Raw genomic sequence first — 19,785 nt, 5'->3', positions numbered from 1 at the left:
TTCTATCTTTAAAACTGTTGCTGCTCTCAGGAATAATACCCCTCTGTAAGTTCACATAGCCCCAACCTTGCTGTATTTTAGATGAACCTTGAAGACCTGGCTCCTTTCCCAAGAATAATAGTCTTCTGAATGAATTATATGAATGTATAGGGTACGTGGATCCCAGGGCTATCATCTCCCCCCCCCCCCCCCATTATTGCATTGTGCTCTAATTTGTATGAGGGCCAGAATTGTTATGCATTGAGCAGACTTATAAATTTGTTTGGTAAATAAATATTTTAATTCTTTACTAATTCTTAACATTCAAGTAAGATACAACCTGAATAATTTTATGTCCCAACTTTCTAACATAACCATCACTAATGTATTTATTCCTCTTGAATCATAGATAGTAAATGAAGGCTTTCCAGTAACAATAAACTAGAATCTCCTCAACCAACTCCCCAGCTGAGGAAGGATTTCCACAATTATCAAATGTATATGTCTATTACTATAGGATAACATTATAAAGCTGTAAATATATTGCAAAAATCACATCAATCCTGCTTTAGTGGACATACAGTTTACTCTTCTCAACACACATGTGCTTTGCTGTCAGCTTGACAGAACCAATCACCCATTTCAAAGAGTAAGAATCTTCCCTGTAGAAGAGTAAAAACCTCTCAGTGTTTCAATAAAACAGTTATAAAATTAGGCCAGAATCCTTACTCTCAAATACACAATTGCTCTTGATAATATTAAAACCGATTATGTGATTGTTATTAAAATGGTTCTTAATCACATCTTGATATTTATATACACACAACTTCAAGTATATTTATAGGCTTCAGCTTATGTTATCTGAACAAACTTTTCTTTGTACAATGGGATTTTCCCCTGTTCTCCTCCACCTGCATCTGATCTGGAACAAAAAAACAAAAATAAGAGAAGGTGGGACTTGCCTGGGTTGCTGCAGAAAGAAGGAATTGATACTGTTAAATGCTGCCTTATCTAGATATGTTATTTAAAGCATTGAGCTGATGATGTTACATAGTGTGGTAATGACACGTCTGCAAAAAAAACCATCTAGGTCTGAGAGCACCAAGGATTCCACATTTAAAACATTACATTGCTCTTCAGCCAAAATGTCTCCATAATGACCAAGATTTAATCTAAAAGAAATGGGATAAAAATGAAACAAGGTTGGGAAGGAACAGGAAAGCAAACAAATCCAGAAATAAATTCTTAAAATAGTAGCATTTACAAGAAATAAAAAAGAAAATTGTTTGCAGAAACTAGTCTTTCAGAGAAATTGAAGGAAAAGGCTCCCCTTCCAACATAGTCTGTTGGAATATCACACCTTTATAAAAGTGCTTGATTATTCCCTGTATAATAGGGGATATGTACACTCATAACAGAATTAAGAATGTACTTTTGCTTTGTAATGTATTATATTTTAATCTGTAAAATGAATTGCAAAGCAGTACATGTTATGAACAATATTCAGATTTATTTTTTAAGAATTAGTGAGATATCCCCTTGAAGAGATATATTAATGAAATTTCCACTATGCATCTTGTATTCTTATTTTTCTAATAAATAGGAACAGTGATGACTATAACCTTACACATAACCTGAAAAAAGTTTCAGTTAATTAATTAGCAGTTTCTTCACATGATTCTAATTTTTTAAAAGGTTGATATTGTACAGAATAATAATAAACAGTTATAGTAGCTTTCGCTTTAAATTAAAGAGGTTTGGAGTGTGGGAGGGAAAAGAGTATACTGTTTGACAGACTTTAGTATTTTACTATATTGCTTATTCGGCATATGTCTTTTAATTTCTCCCACCTACTGTGTGTGGGGTGTATTTTTTAAAAAGACAAATATAATCATAAAATGATTTTTAAACTAACTACTCGTATTTTAGGACAGAGTATTAGATATTAAAAATTACTTGAATACCATGGTAATGTTTTTTGATTTTTAGCTATTAGAGTAAATACGGTCATATGATAGACCAATTCTAAATACTAAGCAAACTAAAACCAAATAGGTGCCTCCTGAAAAATAAATCACAAGTTCCAATTTATTTAGTTTTCGACTTCTCAAAGCAATTTAAACAAGGGCTGTTCTTTGCCCTATAATCTATTCTTTATCCGGATTACTGATAGAATGTTTTTACTGCAATCTCTGCCAGAGCTCATCTTTTTATTGTGTAAGCCCAAACCCCCTTAATGTTTTAGAAAGGCCTTGACTAACTGAACTTTGATCTGATGTCTTCATTGAGAAAAGCTCCAGGTTGCCCATTTCAGATGCAAATCCTTTCTGAGGCCCAAGAGAATTCAGTAAGAACAGCAAAAAAGAAGAAACAAGAATTTTCCAGGATCCTCTTTGAGAATCCTGGGGAACACTGGTGTCCCTAATCCATACAATTGCATGGATTAAGGTAGGTGATAACCTTTCTTGATTTTAAAGAATGAGCACAGTGCCTACAACTGCATGGAGACCTAGGATTTGGCTGCAATAAAACACTAGGTAATAAAAGCCTGTCTATGTTAGAAGCCAATGAATAGACTTCAATGTACCACATTCCCCAAACTAGTGGGGAAGCTTGCAAAAAGCCCACCTGAATCAAGTAAGCATGAATAATCTTTCTTAGTGGCAGCATGACCACAGAGGCTGCAAAAAAGGAAGAAAATACGTTTCTTTTAAGTGTAAGATAATTTAGTTTAAGAATAAATAGGGTTTTATCAACTACCATGCACAAGGAGAAATAAACTACATCACCAAGGAACAGAATATGCCTTTGTAGTCCTGTCTGCTATTAATGTTTCTGATTGCAATACTAATGTGCTAGAAATACTCAGTTTTAGGATGAATCAAGGCATAAAATTGATTTCATGCTGTGACAGTTTATATATTGCCCTAAGAATATAAAAGGTTCATTCATTAAAAAGGGGGGGAAGAAAAGAGATAAAGTGGCACGTGAAAACTGTGCTTGTTATAAACATATCAATCTTTTAAACTTGAATTTCACATGTTTAGCCAATTATAGAAAATAGCTAAACTGCCTCCCAAATTTTTTGGCTTTGCTGCTCAAATTGTGTATATGCAACAAGAATTGTTAAATTACAATTAAGAAATCCTGTTTAAAGCTTTAAAGGGTTTAAACTTTAAAGCAACAGGAGATGATAATATTACTAGGATAAATTTCCTCACCAGTACCTTCGATCATCACTATATGTCACATGCTATTTAACTGTCCCAAATGATCTCTTAGGGAAGAAGATAGCAGAATAGCAGAGTTGGAAGAGATTTTCAAGGTCTTCTAGTCCAACTCAAGTAGGATTACTGCTCAAGTAGGAGACCCTATAACATTTCAGATAAATGACTACCCAACCTCTAGTGACAGCACCCACAACCTCTGGAGGCACGCCGTTCTACTGGTTCTAGTACTAGAACCAGTACTAGATCTCACTATCGGGAAATTTCTCCTTAGTTCTAGGTTAAATCTCTCTTTGATAAGTTTCCATCCATTTCTTCTTGCCCTGCCTTCAGATACTTTGGAGAATAGGTTGACCCCCTCTTCCTTGTGATAGCCTCTCAGTTATTGGAAAACTGTTATTATGTCACTTCTAGTTGCTCTTGTCAATAGACTGAGTTCCTGTAACCGTTTTTTATATAACTTAGCTTCAGTTTCCTAGACATCTCTTTCTAGAGTCTCAATATCTTTTGTATATAGTGGTGACCAAAACTGGATGCAGTTATTTCAAGTGTGTTCTTACCAAAACATTATAAAGTGGTACCAACACATCACGTGATCTTGATTCTATCCCTCTGTTGATATAGCCTAGGACTGTGTGGGCTTTTTTGGCAGCTGCAGCACACTGCTGGGTCATATCTAAGTAGTTGTTTACTAGGTTCATTCAAGTTCTCTCAAAATAATAAAACTATGTAAAACTATTCAAATTATTTTATCAGTGATACTTATTTATAAATATGACAGAGATGTTGATGATTTAATCATTTTTAACTAAGCAAAAAATGAACAGGAGAGCAAAAAGGGACTTAGAACACACAATTTCTCCCAGATAGTGTGATGAGCAGGCACAATCAGAGGCAGGCAGTCATTCACAGAACCTGGCTCTGTGCCATATTGGGCTTTATAGATAAATTGCACCACAAATTTAGTGGAAGCCAGTATAGCTCATAAAGCAATGAAATTACATGTAACGTGTTCAAAACTGCCTAGCTCTGGGCTAGGAGAACTTTGCCAAGGTCATTCTTCCAAATGGCTGAAGAACTAAATTTGTTTGATGTATGGAGAGAAAGATATCCAGAGGGTAAGCAATATACCTTCTACTCGAACCGACATGAATCCTGGTCAAGGATAGATATGGTCTGGCTGCCGATGGAGTTAATCTCAGAAGTGAAGGAGATAGATATAGAACCCAATCTATGGGCTGACCACAATCCCATGAGGATTATTTGGAAGAAACAAAAGGGCAGTTACCGTTGGTCACTCAATAGGTCAATTCTAAAAGACCAGGAATATATTAATAGAGTCAACCAAGAATTAAGATTCTTCTTTAAAGAAAATGGACCAGGAGACACATCCATACAAAACCTATGGGATACGACTAAGGCATTTATAAGAGGGGTCACAATATCAGCTACAGCCAGGAAGAAAAAAACTGAGAATCTAAAAATAAGAGAGCTGAAAGAAAGGTATAGAAATTTAGAGAGTGAATTACAAAAGAAACCGCAGAACAGAAGTATAAAAGGAAATATGGAACTGATTAAACATGAATTGGCTATATTTGAAAAAGCAAAATTGGCACAATCTATAAAAAAAGCAAAACAAAACTTCTTTGAGAATGCAAATAAACCGGGGTGATGGCTATCCTATAGGCTGAGGAAGCAAAAACAAGAGAACTGGATCAATAAACTACAAGATGAAAAAGGCGAGATCTGCTACCAACTAGAGGAAAAGAAAAAGATTATCCAAGAGTTTTATGATCAATTATATAAAGAAAACCGAGACTATACAAAGGAAGGAATATTACAGTATTTGGAAAAGTCAGATCTGCCAAAGGTACCAGAGGAGATTAAGGACATGTTCAATGAAGACATTAAAACATCAGAGATAACCGAGGCCATACAAAGACAAAAGAATAATAAAGCTGCAGGGCCGGATGGGTTGCCAGCGGAAATTTATAAAGAATTCCAAGATATACTTGTCCCAATGTTGTTAGAAGTCTACAACACTGTGTTGAAAGAGGCGAAGACACTGTTGTCATGGACGGAGGCTAACATTGTACTATTACCTAAGGCGGATACAGACCAGATGCTTATACAAAACTACAGACCAATATCACTGCTAAATGCAGATTACAAAATCTTTGCCTCAATAATAGCAGAAAGGCTGAAAAAATTTCTTACATCGTTCATCCATACAGACCAAAACGGATTCCTCCCCAGAAGACAAATTAAAAACAATATGAGAATTATGTTGGACATTCTTGAATATTATGAAGTGCACAATGATAAACAGGTTGCACTAATCTTTCTCGATGCCCAAAAGGCATTTGATAATGTCAACTGGGAATTTTTGCACCAACAATTAGAATATATGGATTGTGGGGACAAATTTATAAACACGATCAGAGCAATTTATACAAACCAAAAAGCCAAAATAATAATCAATGGTGAACTAACACAAAGTATTGTAATCCAGAAGGGTACAAGACAAGGTTGCCCCCTATCCCCCCTGTTGTTTATACTAACCCTAGAAGTACTAGCCAGGAATATACGTAAAGAGGTACAGATAAAAGGACTAGAAATTAAAAAGGAGCAATTTAAATTACAGGCCTTTGCGGACGATTTAGTGTTTGTGCTAGAAGATCCTATGGAATCTGGTACGAAATTCATTGAGAAACTGACAGAGTATGGGAAAATAGCGGGTCTGAAGATAAATATGACAAAGACCAAAATGCTGACTAAAAATATGAAATCAAAAGCAAAAGAGGAGTTAACGAAGAAATTGGGTATCCAAATTGTCAAAAAAGTCAAATATCTTGGTATACATTTATCTGCGAGGTGTGTGACCATCAAAGAAGACAACTATACCAATCTGATTAATAAAACTAAGAAGGACCTAGAAAGATGGAAAAACCTACAACTGTCCCTGATGGGCAGGATTGCAGTTATAAAAATGAATATTCTACCCAAATTTCTTTTCCTATTTCAGAACATACCCATTAAATTAGAAAAAGGTGTCTTTAAAGATTTGAATCAATTGGTTTCGAAATTTATCTGGCAGGGAAGAAAACCAAGAATAAAACTTAAGGCTATGCAAGACACTAAGGAAAAGAGAGGATTTGGTGTACCAGATTGGGAACTCTATTATACTGCGGCTATATTAACATGGCTAAGGGAATGGATAATGCTGAGAAATAAAAGATTACTCAAATTGGAAGGTCATGACCTCCAAGCAGGCTAGCATGCCTTCCTCTGGTATGAAAAAGGATCTGCACACAAATATTTTAGTAGACATTACATTAGACAATCTCTGTTAATCATATGGAATAAAATTAAACATGACCACTATACTAAAATACCTATTTGGCTATCTACGATGGAAGCATACATACACCCAAATTTAATTAACATGGAAACTATAGTCACATATAAAGAGCTATTGAACAGGCAGGGGGAGATCAAAACTAGAGCAGAATTGACATCACAAGGAATACAAGTAGAATGGTGGTCTTATTTACAGATACAATCAAGGTATGCACAGGATAGGAAGAACGAAGGTATTGCCAAAGACTACACAATATTAGATAAACTGTTGATACAGACAGAAAACAGACTGATCAAAGTGCTGTATAGATTTTTGTTGGAATATAAACTAGAGGAAGAACATGTCAAAGAAAACATGGTCGCCTGGGCGAAAAATTTCGGTTACAATGTGGAATTGGCTAAGTGGGAAAAACTTTGGATACTTAATCAGAAATTAACATTGGCTACGGCGTATAAAGAAAATCTTTACAAGATGTTCTACAGATGGCATCTCCCGCCAGCACGGCTATCTAAAATGTTCAAAAATTTGGCCCAAAATTGCTGGAAGTGTAAAAAAACACCAGGCACCTTCTACCATATGTGGTGGACGTGCAATGAGGCAAAAAAATATTGGAAAATGATCCAATCATGGTTAGAACAAATGGTGGGAGAACAAATTATGTTTAAACCAGAAACCTTTCTCCTAGGCATAATAACGGAGGGGTTTAAGAAAGATACACTCTATCTAATTATACATATACTGACTGCAGCACGCATAACCTATGCACAGCATTGGAAAAAAGAAAATACACCATCAGAGCTAGATATAATCAGAAAAGTGTTGGCCTGTGCAGAAGCAGATAGGCTCACTTTGGAACTTAAAAATAAAGGGGAATCAGAATATTTTGAGGTATGGAATAGATTTTATGACTGGTATAAGTTAAGATGACAAGACTGGAACAAATGTATATATGGTGATCGAACAGAAGGACAGACAATGTATTAAGTAGAATAACTGTTAATGGTTGAAACCAGCTGTACATAATGTGAATATATGATCACCCTGACCCCGCAGCATTGCATTGTTTTAAATGTAAAAACAATAAAAATATATTAAAAAAAACAAAAACTGCCTAGCTCTGGCTGTCTCGGTTCTGTATGTCCTTCAAGGGCAGATCCATGTGGGGTGTACTATAGACATCCAAAGAGGAGGTAACTGAAATTTAAGTGATCTGATCTAAAATTGTGAACAGTTTACAAAAAAATGGATTTGTGCAAAATTCTCTTAAGCTATAGCTGGCACTTGCTCAGAATTCAAGCAGGAATTCTGAGACCAAAAGGATCCCCCAAATGCCCATCAATTTTGTCTGAGGTAATGCTACTTCATTCAAAGTGAAAAATCATTAGATCCTGGGAGTCCAAATCCCACAGCCACTCATGTGTTGCTAAGGCTGAGCTAAAGGCTACTGTTCTCTATTCAGATCCCACTGTCTCTAACAGTGGGAAAGAACCTTGACAGCAGTACTTGGTTGGCAGGGTAGAGAAGTGTAATTGAGTATCATCAGCATATTGATGCTATTTTATCCTATTTTGAAAGATGATCTTGCTCAGCAGTATAATGTTGATGTTGAACTCTGAATGAGAAGGCAATTCAGCCCAGAGGCAAAATTCAGAATAACGGTTTAGGGCTAGATCTTTTTCTCCAAAAGAATGTCTGTAACCAGCTCCAAAGGAAGGAGAAGTGGGTATTCCCCACTCCCAAGCTCCTAGCTCAGTCCAGAAAACCCCCATAGTTTGGGGGTATCAAAAGCCAATGAAAGGTTAAGGAGGCTGGGATGGATGTAGCCATGTAATCTGTTACAATAATCAGATAAATTTGCTAGAAGTCAAAATAGGTAGAAAATGGTAATGCAACACCTATCCACTCTAGACGACTTCAAATCATTGGGACCTGACAGATTATATCCCAGAGTTCTGAAGAAGCTGACAGACATGATCTCGGAACCACTGAACCATATGTTCCAAAGATTTCTGCATGTTTCAAAGCACCGGGCAACTACCAGAGGACTGCTAAAGAGTTGATGTAGTTGCCATCTTCAGAAAAAGAAAAAAAATAATAATCCAGAAACTACAAACTAATCAGCCTGACATCAATACCTGAAAAAACAACAACCAAGCAATGGATCTGCAAACAACTAGAAACAAGCAAAGCTTTTACTAGAAGCCAATTTGAGCTTGTCAAAAATTCTTTGACAAAGAGAAATGCTGTGGACTTAGTATACTTGGACTTCAGTAAGGCATTTGACAAAATGGACCACAACCTACTTGTTTGTAAGATAGAAAAATGTGGGATAGACAACATCACCATCAGATGGATTCATAACTGGTTGACTAACTGTACTCAGTGTATAGTCCTCAATGGAACTACTTCTACATGGAGGAAAGCATGCAGGGGAGTACCCCAAGGTTCTATGTCAGGCCCAGTACTCTTCAACATTTTATAAATGCTTTAGATGAGAGGATAAAAGGGGAATTCATCAAATTTGCAGACAAACTATGGAGAATAGCCAACACTTTAGAAAATAGTTTCAGGATACAGGAGGATATTAACAGATTTGAATACCAGGCCCTATCCAACAAAATACAATTTGGTGGTACAAATGTAAGGTTTACACTTAGGCAAGAAAAATCAAAATGCACAGGTACAGAATAGTAGTACCTGTCTCAAAAGGAATAACCGTGAGAGGCTATCTAGGAGTCTTAATGGACAATTACTTAAATATAAACCAACTGTATGCTGCTGCTGCCAAAAAAGCAAATGCAGTCCTACATTGCATCAACAGAGGGATAGAATCAAAATCCCATGAAATGTTAGTACCACTTTATACTGCCTTGGTAAGACAAACTTGGAATACTGTGTCTAATTTTGCTCACCACGATACAAAAATGATATCGAGACTCTAGAAAGAGTGCAGAGGAGGACAACAAATATATTAGGGGTTTGAGGTAAAACATATGAGGAATGTTTGCAAGAACTTGGGTATATCTAGTCTAACGAAGAGAGGTCTAGGGGTAACATGATAGCGGTCTTCCAATATCTGAGGGTTGTTAGGCTATTAGAAGGCAGATCAAGAAGTAATGGATGGAAACTTTTCAAAGAGAGATCAAATCTAGAACTAAGGAGAAATTTCTTGACAGTGAGAACTATTAATCAATGGAATGGCTTACCTCCAGAAGTTGTGGCTGTTCTATCACTAGAGGTTTTTAAGGATTGGATAACATTTGTCTGAAATTTCATAGGTCTCCTGCTTTAGCAGGGGGTTGGACTACAAGACCTCCAAGGTCCCTTACAACTTTATTCTGTTTCCTCCAAGACACTTTGGAACTGAAGACCAACTTCACGAAAAGGATAAACCACAATGTCTTTAAGAGTTGGGGGAACTACCCTCAAAGAAGAATTTACCACTGCAATACCTCTAATCAAGGATAATAACATTGATTATCTGTGATTCTTTCATTATATATATTTTAAATGCTAACTGCATTTGGTGTTATTTTGTATTGGAGTAATGACAGTTATTGGCTCTACAAAATAGCCTTTGAACTTTGCCCTATAAGATGATCAGAGGATGCAGGGGAAGTGATTCTGCTTCATCAAAATGTAGTAGAAGATGGTGATAGGAACCTAGACACCAATAAAAAGTAGTCTACAAAATATAAGCAAAACAAACAAAAAACAAACATAGACATAAGGATTTGTGTGTACAAAGTGTTTTTGTATGCCTGTGTGTCTACCTGTAACAAAGAAAGACCAAAGAAAAGGCCAAATCAAATACAATACATTGAATTGAATTATCACTATTTTAATGTTTCCAACTGTCTTTCAGTTCAAGTTTTTGATCTTGAAGCATTCGGGACAAATTAAAATAGTGCTCCAATCACTTAGCATTATATTTTTCCATAGACTAAAATATATACCAAAAAATAATTAATTCAAAAGGATGCAAAACATTTGAATTTTCCCATTTTGGCTGCTCTTTATGCATCTGAAAAACAATATAATTTAAACTGATTAAATATGGATGGAAACTGGGATAGTAAGAGCAGGAATAGATACTAGGCTAGAGATGCACACCACTTTCACATATGCATTTTTACATTGGTATGCAACTTTGTAACTCATAGAACATCGCCCTTAAGAATTTCATTGATCTTTGGGAGTAATGTAGGCTATGGAAAGAAGGGTTTTTAAAAGGACTTGCTTGAAGTTTTTATTCTAGCTGAACAAGGTGCAAAGGTTGAAAAAGCTAGAGAATGAGAGGAAGAAAGAGGATGGAAAAACAATGTTATAAAGTAATGTATATTCAGAGATAAGACCTGCAAGGTCATTTAGGAACTGCAATTAATTTGCTATTTAATCTTCCAGACAGAGGTTCATGAGTAAATGCTAGGATCGTACCCATCAAAAGCCTTCATATTAATAATGCAGATGAGATTATATAATTATCCTTACAGGCTGTTTTTGACATTTTACCATGTACAGATCATTTCTTTGATAGAAAAGTATAGTCAACTTTGTGCAGCCTCATATAACATTAAACATGCCAAGCCATATAAAACTACTTTGTCTTATTTCAATTTTATTTTTTAGAATAAAACTGAATCCGATTTACATCAGAATAATAAAACCAATAAAGCAAAATGGGAAGTTTATGGGAGAGTGCTGCATCAATATATATTCTTTACTTTAAATATTTGATTATGATTATTTTTTTTAGTGAAACCCTGTTATGTTTTAAGAGAATCATTAAATCCCGAGTCTTTATGGAAACCCTGGAGGGGAGCCAGTATAAATGAAATTATTTGGTCATTTCTGCATTGCCGCTACAAAGCTTCATTCTAAAATGTTCTAAAACACAAACGTTTAGTGAAAACTTGATTTCCTTCTTGCTATTCTCAGTGCCTAATGTGTAACTCTTGCCATTCCTAGGTCACTATCAGAGATGCCCCTTCTACATCAGGGAAAGAACAACAACAAATAATCCATAGTTGGGAATGAGGAAAGTATTATTAATGAGCACCCTAAGAACTACAGTTAGAGTCATGCTCTCTAACTAAAAACACTCATCTTATACAAAATATTCATTCTTTACACATACTGTATGTCTTATGATTCAATCCTCATTCATTTTATTTATGACTAAATTACCTAAACACACTATTTTTTTAAAAAAAATGTCATTTTGTATTCAGCATCTTCATTTGTTACTCTTTAATTATTAAATGTACCTTCCCTAGCTTTTCCTCACATACTTCTTGAATACCCCATGGCATAAGAATACAATTTATTTCTGTTTCTCCTCACATAAATTCCAACTTCCTTATAATAAAGAGGGCAGAAATATGCTCTTATAGAACTTTGCTTGTTTTAACAAATATTTTTCTTGCAACAGATCATCCTACACAGTGGTGGGTTCCGGATCCCGTTGCAACTGGTACGCTGCAACGGGGCCGGTTAACCACCACGTGAACGCGCTCAGCATGCGCACAGCACACACATGTGTACTTACCGCCTGCGACATTCCAGCTCCTTGGCGGAGTGTCGTGCAGGTGCCGTACACTCCGTGCACATGCACAAAAGCCCCGATCGGCTCAAATAGCGGTAAGGAGAGCAGGCGGGCGGGTGGACCCTCCGGAGCACCATACAGGAACGGTACCTTCCAGCAGGCACTGGTACGCACATACCGGGGCATACCAGTCATATCCTACCACTGATCCTACACCACCCACTTATCATGCCATCATTTGCACAACTATTTTTCTCCTTAATTTCCCCATCTTTTTTACACAAATTCATTTATTTGATTCCTTTCCCCATTTATTTATAATTCCCAACAACTATGGTCCTGCATATAATAATGTTGAATTCTTATTGCATCATACAATCCATCCAGCATTCATTGAAAATAATTTGGGATCTCAGCCAATAATGTAGCATTAGCCCTTATAAAAACTACATACACATTCATGGTCCCAATCAACCTACATCTAATGTGACTACAAATATATCTTATACATTCATTGATCCATCTATTAAACAACCAAGGAGATATTATATATTCTTGTCTAATTTTCTGTCCAATGTTGAACAATTTTCTAAGCATTTAGTTTATTCTATTCTTTATTATTAACATTCAGTAACCAATCTTCACCTCCATATTCATGGAAAACATTTTATAATTCAATCTTATCTTTTCTTTATCCTCATTTTTTGCAGGAATCATTTTAATGCTTTTTTCCCTTATTCCAGCAAGGATTATTTTTTCATACTTCCAATTGTATACTTCCACACACTTCCGTCGAACTCTGTAACATGTCTTTCCACTCTGTTTTAAATGGCTTCAACATCATCTATCCTTATATTGATCTTTAATTCATTCTTTTGACATATTACGATACAGATTAGATTAGTAGATTAGAGTCAGCATACCATTTAGTCCATTTTGATCTCTGCTCTTGGTTTTTGTGAGTACTACAGGTCAACTTCAACAATGTTATATTAAATAACTTTCAACAACTTCTACACTAAAAGCTCATGTGCACTGTCAATTTTAATTGAAAAGGTTTGGATCAGAGGTAGCATATCACCCCTGGTTTGGATTGATTTCCCCCCCCTATTATTTCAGTGTAATATTCAAAGTCAACATTTCCTCTCAATCCATGAACAGAATAATAGTTTGGATAGCAAAACTAAACTGATCCAAAGCCAACACCAATTCACAGAATACTTTTAAGATTGTTCAAAGAACATTCATTAAAAAAAAGTTTTAGAATGCTCTACACTGGCATCACATCCCTCAAGTAAAATGTTCAGAGATTATTCAAACATTGTTTTTTGTTTGTTAATGTAGAATTTCCCTTTAAAATCTTGAAGGTTTCCAATAAAATTAGAAATATTATTTACCTCCTGCTTCGGTTTGTTCTGGTAACGCCAGGCTATTCTCATGGACTCCTGAGAATCTTGCGTTGACTTCATTGTGATTACTTCTTCCATTTCCGTGTCAGAGAGATTCGGCAAAGGACATGGAAGTTCCTGAATTAAAACAATATTTTACAGAAATATTTAAAATAAAATAAGATTAATGATTAATCTATTATGTAGCAAAGATAAGTGATAATAGCATCATAAAAGTACTTGTTGAATATTTTCAGGAGAAAAAAGATGAAATCTACAGGCATGACGGAGAAGCAAAAGTTTTTCTTATATTCAAAAATGGAATATTGGAATATGACTTCAATATTAAGGAAGATCATTAAATCGTGGCAAAGTAATTTCTAAGAATTGTGATAAGAAGTTGGTAATAGAAAAAAAACCCCAACATGATCTTCCCCAGATTATCTCCTAATCATACCTTTTGATTGAGTAATTAGATTAATGACTTCTATTGATGCTGGTGGTGTATTTTATCTTGATTTCAGCAACTCAGTTGACAATATAATCTAATATATTTGGTAAAATATAATTTATTGCATTGTTAGACTATAATGTCACAGTTAACTGAAAAGCATATTCAAGGGGTGATCATTAATTAGTTTCTCATTAGACTGAAAGAGGTTTTGAGTAGAGGATTGCAAAACCAATAGTTTTACAATATCTTTTATCAGTTACTTAAACGAAGCAGAGAAAATTATTATATTTGCATACGATACAAAACTAGGAGAAATAAGTAAGAAATAACACTTTAGAAGATAGTACTGTAATAATAATTCATAATATACAATAAAAAATTAACTGAAATGTAACAAAATAAGAAGTTCTATTTTTTGCGAGGTAGCAGGGCAATCAAACAAATGGGTATATAATGGGGTAGCTGATTTTAGTGTGAAATGGATTTTATATTATAAGGTAGTCAACTTAGCAGTACTAATTGACTTATATACAGCTTAACAGTACTTTACAGTCCTCTCTGGATCCCTATTTTATTGACTTTGGAAGGTTGGAAGGCTGAGTCAACCTTGAGCCTGGTGAGATTCGAACTGCCAAATTACAGGCAGCCGGCAGTCAGCAGAAATAGCCTGCGGTACTGCATTGTACCATGGCTCCTCATTAACTTAGTAAGAAATGGATAGGTCACAAGCTAAATGCAAGTCAGTGATATTTTACAACTGTAAAAGACTACAATATGATCTCAGCCTCAGGCTCCATTAATGGAATCACTATTCCTAGTTCATGAGAAGCAATACTTATTTACATATCATCATGGCTTGGGACTAGGTTATCTGAGTGACCGTCTCTTGCCGGTCACATCTATCCAACCCATCAGAGCCGGGAAGCAGGGAATGTTGCGAGTCCCATCCCCGAGAGAGATACACCTGGTGGGACCCAGAAATAGGGCTTTCTCCGTAGTGGCTCCCTTTCTCTGCAATATCATTCCCCCAGAGGTTAGAATGGCCCTTACTCTAATACTCTTCTGGAAGGTGTTGAAGTCCTGGTTCTGCCAGTGGACCTAAGGAACCCAGAGCGGGATGGAGCCCATTAAATGCTTTGTGTGATCTGCTGTCGCTGGGGTGGGAGTGACTTTTGTTATATTGTACTATATTAATTTGATTCTTTTTGTTAATTTTTATTGTTGTAAATGTAGTTTTATATTCTGTAAGTATGAGTTGCCATGGGTGAATAGGTGGCAATATAAATCCAATAATAACTAAATAACTAAATAAATAAATATTTAGAGATAACATTTTTCCAAAAGAAGCTCCTCAGACATTCCTGAAGTACAAGTCAAATCCAAGTCAAGTCCAAATCCAGGTCAAATAAAAATTTTAAGATACACTTGTGGAAAACCGGGGCTCATTCTTCCCGGTTGGGCCAGAGGCCTTCTCCGGGGGCCGATTTCATGAGATGGAGAGTGAAAACACCACACAGGATTCCTCAGGATGAGACCGCACCCAGAGTTGCCTCTGGGGATCTCTTTTATTGGTAAACAAGGAAGGGCGGAGTAAGGGGTACATACTACAATTACACATAGGTTTAACACTACCATATTTGGTCATACTTCCTGTACAAGCATTCTATTGGTTCCTGGTGTCATGTTTCCATTGGCTGCTCATCCTGGCATTGTGGTGATGAGATCCTTTTGTCTCCTTTGTTTTTCCTCCTAACGTGGTCCGGCCTCTTCCCAGAGGCCTGCACTTAGTGGAAATTTACCAGGGATAGTTCTTCTGAGCACATGTTTTTTGCTTAGCCCTTAATGGTGGATCAGATACTACTGCAACATCCACTAGTTCAATTATAGTTCTTTTTAAAATGTTCAATATAATAATCATAACAAATAACAAGAAATTTATTTTATGTTGTATTTATATTGTATTGTTTAACTCTGCAAGCTACACAGAATTGCATTTGCAAGATGGGTAGCCGTATTAGTTGGAAGGGATTTAAAAGTGAAAAACATATCTTGAATTGGACCTGGAAGCAAACTGATAGCCAACGCAGCTCCAGAGCACACATAACTGCCCTGTACCAGTTGAAGTTTCCAGATACTTAATAGAAGCCCCATGCAGAGTGTGTAATAGTAGTCCAATCTGGAGGCAACTAGGATATGAGTGACTATGAGCAGAGCCACAGGTGCACAACTATAGCTTGCAACAGGTGCACAACTACAAAGCTGTGCAAAGGACCTCCTAGGCATGACTGCTGCTCATCGACGAGGAGTTGTGAAACTAGGAGGATCTTCAAATTGCATAGCAGGTCTACCTGAGGCATTGCAACCATACAGAATTTAGCATATTGCTATAGCTGAAAACGAAAGTCGATTTGGCATAGTGGTTAAGGCATCAGGCTAAAAACCAGGAAACTGAATTCTAGCCTTGTCTTAGGCACAAAGCCAGCTAGATGATTTTGGACCAATCACATTCTCTCAGCCCTAGGAAGGAGGAAATGGCACTTCTGAAAAAACTTGATAAGAAAACTGCAGGCACTCCAAGAATTGGACATGATTGAATGGAAGAAAAAAAAATAGTCGAGAAATCAGAGAGTATGGTAGAACATATTCCAAAAATTATAGAACTTATTACAAAATACAAAGTAACATTATGCTGAAAAATAATCAATAGTACAAATCAATGCTGTTTTGAAGTATATTGAAAATTATGTATTTAACTACCTAAATGTATATATCTAACAGCTAAAACTGTGTAAATGCTACATGGATTAGTAAATATACTGAAGCATTTTGCAAATACTTTTAAGCTTAGCAGTTTTATAGCAATGTAGACAGGTTGTTGCTGTTGCTTTTTGTAATGACATTGTTGAAAGAAAGTCTACCTACTGGGCCCTAATTTGTTAACCAAAAAAAAAAAAGTGCTGAGACTTCGCAGCTGACCAAGTGTTGTGCTAATAGGCATCCCTGTCTATTATGTGTGTGAGATAATGTGCTGCATGTTTTTTGAATGCTTAGTGTCTGCCTAATGGATCTGGTATCCCATTTCTATGGCAGGAGTTGCCCAAGTGCAATTAGCATGCTAGAGTGTACTGTTACAAGGCATCCAATCTCAGTTTTGATGCAGTGACCCAGAAGCAGAACAGGATCATGACTCAGAGTACCAAACATAGTCTAAATGAGACACAGTGCATTGTAATAGCTAAGAGACTGAACTTTGCATTTGAAAGTCCCTAGTTCGAATCAAACGTCTGACATAAAAAGCTTAGCCCCAATACTTGCAATATGGAGATAATACTGGCCAACTCAAAAGAATAAGACCAAGGGTTATATTAATTTGTATCCATACTCTAAAGTGAAATATTATGCATACAGTTAGTATTATTAATTATACCTTCCTTTCTTTGTGTAAATATAGAATATATTGCAGAGTATAAATTTACATTGTCTTAAACAAGGGTACATATCAATCTAACTGACTCTTGATTGGCAAGAGAAAAATATGATATACATTTCAGTAGTAAAATAATAATAACAACACTCTCTAATTTAAAAAGGACAACTGAAAACAGAAGTAGAATGACTGTAGCAAAAAAGGGCAAAGTTTGTACCAATAGTAGTATGTTCCTTGAATGCAATCCCAAAACATCTGGAGCCCCCCTGAATATCAGCAGCATCACTATCAGTCAATTGCAAAAGACAGTTTTACTTGGAACAGCTTGTATACTGTGACAATACCTTTAACACTGTAAAACAACATCTGCCTACACCAGATCCTGTATTTATTTATCAATCCAGAGTTTATTTTCTTGTCTAACAGTATTGGATTAAATACAAGCACCGAGGTGGTGCAGTGGTTAGAGTGCAGCACTGCAGGCTACTTCAGCTGACTGCTAGCTGCAGTTTGGCCGTTCAAATCTCACCAGGTTCAAGGTTGACTCATCCTTCCATCCTTCCGAGGAGGGTAAAATGAGGATCCAGATTGTTGGAGGCAATATGCTGACTCTGTAAACCGCTTAGAGAGGGCTGTAAAAGCACTATGATGCGGTATATAAGTCTAAGTGATATTGCTATATAATGTTCTTATAATGGGCTGGGCTAAAATGAGAGGGTTGACAAAATCATGCAGTTAAAAACATGGCTGAGAGTTAGATGTGAACCAAGTAACTGTCCACTTAAATGCCCTATACAAGAAATATGTTTGAAATGCAAAATGTGAACTTACAGAGTTTTCTTTTTGAACTTGAGACATGGAAATAGGAAGATATATGTAAGAATTTATCTTATAAAGTATTTTCACCAGTGAACTCAAGAGCTTCTCAGGCTTTACATTTCCCCAGTTGGACTAGCTCTGAAACTACAGGAAAGAAGCTGTCTCTTATCCCATATATACATTGGTTCAAGAGATTGCTCTATATAAAGCTGAAAGTGATTATTGGGACTAAATTAGAATGATTTTTCTCTTGTTCCACAACTCTCTCCTTCCTTTCACTTTTGACAAAATCAGAGTTATTATTATTAGATGTGCAGCACTTTGGAGTCAATTGCAAAAGTATGCCCAGCCCAGAGGGCACAGGGGGATGAACACAGCCCCCCCAGGTACAGCTCTTGATAGCGGTCATGGGATGGGTGAAAGAGCAGTGGAGAGCAACCACAAATTCTGTAAAAAGAGGCAGCTGTGCTGAAGAATTTCAGACATTTGAACATATCAAAAACCCTTTTTGTAATCAAATGTGAAGTACAGCGCAGCTATCGCAATCATTTTTTCATTTAAAAAATGACAGAAATATTTGGCATTTTAAAGAAAAAAAACATTACAGCTGCTGTTCCAACACTTCTGACAAAGGGAACATTTTAAACAAAAAAATTAAAATGGTTTCTGGCTATTTTCTTTTCTCTTCTCTCTTTATTTCTGTATATGTAGCTCTTAACCTTGTAAACTGAATGGGCATGATTTAGTGCAGTGTTTTTCAAACTCGACATCTTTAAGATGCGTGGACTTCAATTTCCCAGACAGAATTGAATCCTAAAGTTGGCAAGTTTGAAAAATATTAAGAGCCTTGGTGGCACAGTAGTTAGAATGCAGTATTGCAGGCTAATTCTGCCCACATCCCAGGAGTTTGATCCTGTTGGGCTCAAGACTTACTCATCCTTCCATCCTTCCGAGGTTGGTAAAATCTAGATGGTTGGGGGGCAATGTGCTGACATTTGTAAACTGCTCAGAGAGTGCTGAAAAGCACTGTGGAGCTGTATGTAAGTCTAAGTGCTATTGCTATTGTTATTAGTGAAATATTTGCTCTCCCTAACCCAAAGGAAGGAGTTCTGCCTTTTAAAAATTATATTTGATCTTTTTCTTCTCTCATATGCTTCTACCTGTAGGAAGTTATCACCTAGCCCTCTCCCAGAAAAATGAAATATCCTAGGAAATATTGATAAGGCAGAATATTATATTTTCCTGGATGTGAAAAAGGGAGAAACACATTTTAAACACTAAATTCCTACAGCTTCCTGCCCATCTCAACTTTGTCAATGGGCCATTAAGAAGGCCAAGCTAGTCCACTTTACATAATAAAGAGTTCTCCTCTTCAGCTGTGATGGGATTAAGGCAGGATAATAAGCCTTTACTCAACTGACCACATGGCATCTGAACTCAATCAAACCTGAATTCAAAACAGCCTAGAGGGTTGCCCCTGCATGGGCCCATGTGAGTCTGGCAACCAATCAGAATACATTTCTTACACAGGAACAGGAAACAGATAGGTGGGGCAGAACAGATTATAAAAATCCCTGCAAGCCCT

At 36.3% G+C, this 19,785-nt stretch overlaps 1 protein-coding gene across 2 annotated transcripts in view; it reads right to left on the bottom strand.

Moving 5' to 3' along the window:
- Positions 1-19,785, bottom strand: part of ELP4 (elongator acetyltransferase complex subunit 4) — a 149,049-nt gene that overhangs the window by 89,797 nt on the left and 39,467 nt on the right. For both annotated transcript variants that reach the window (XM_081934073.1, XM_081934074.1), the window contains exon 4: positions 13,510-13,638. In XM_081934073.1, coding sequence (XP_081790199.1) covers positions 13,510-13,638 — 129 coding nt within the window. The remainder of the gene's footprint in view (positions 1-13,509; positions 13,639-19,785) is intronic.

Source organism: Natrix helvetica, assembly GCF_964273705.1.
Source record: "Natrix helvetica genome assembly, chromosome: 1".
Lineage (NCBI taxonomy): Eukaryota > Metazoa > Chordata > Lepidosauria > Squamata > Natricidae > Natrix > Natrix helvetica.
This window is presented reverse-complemented; position numbering and strand designations above follow the sequence as displayed.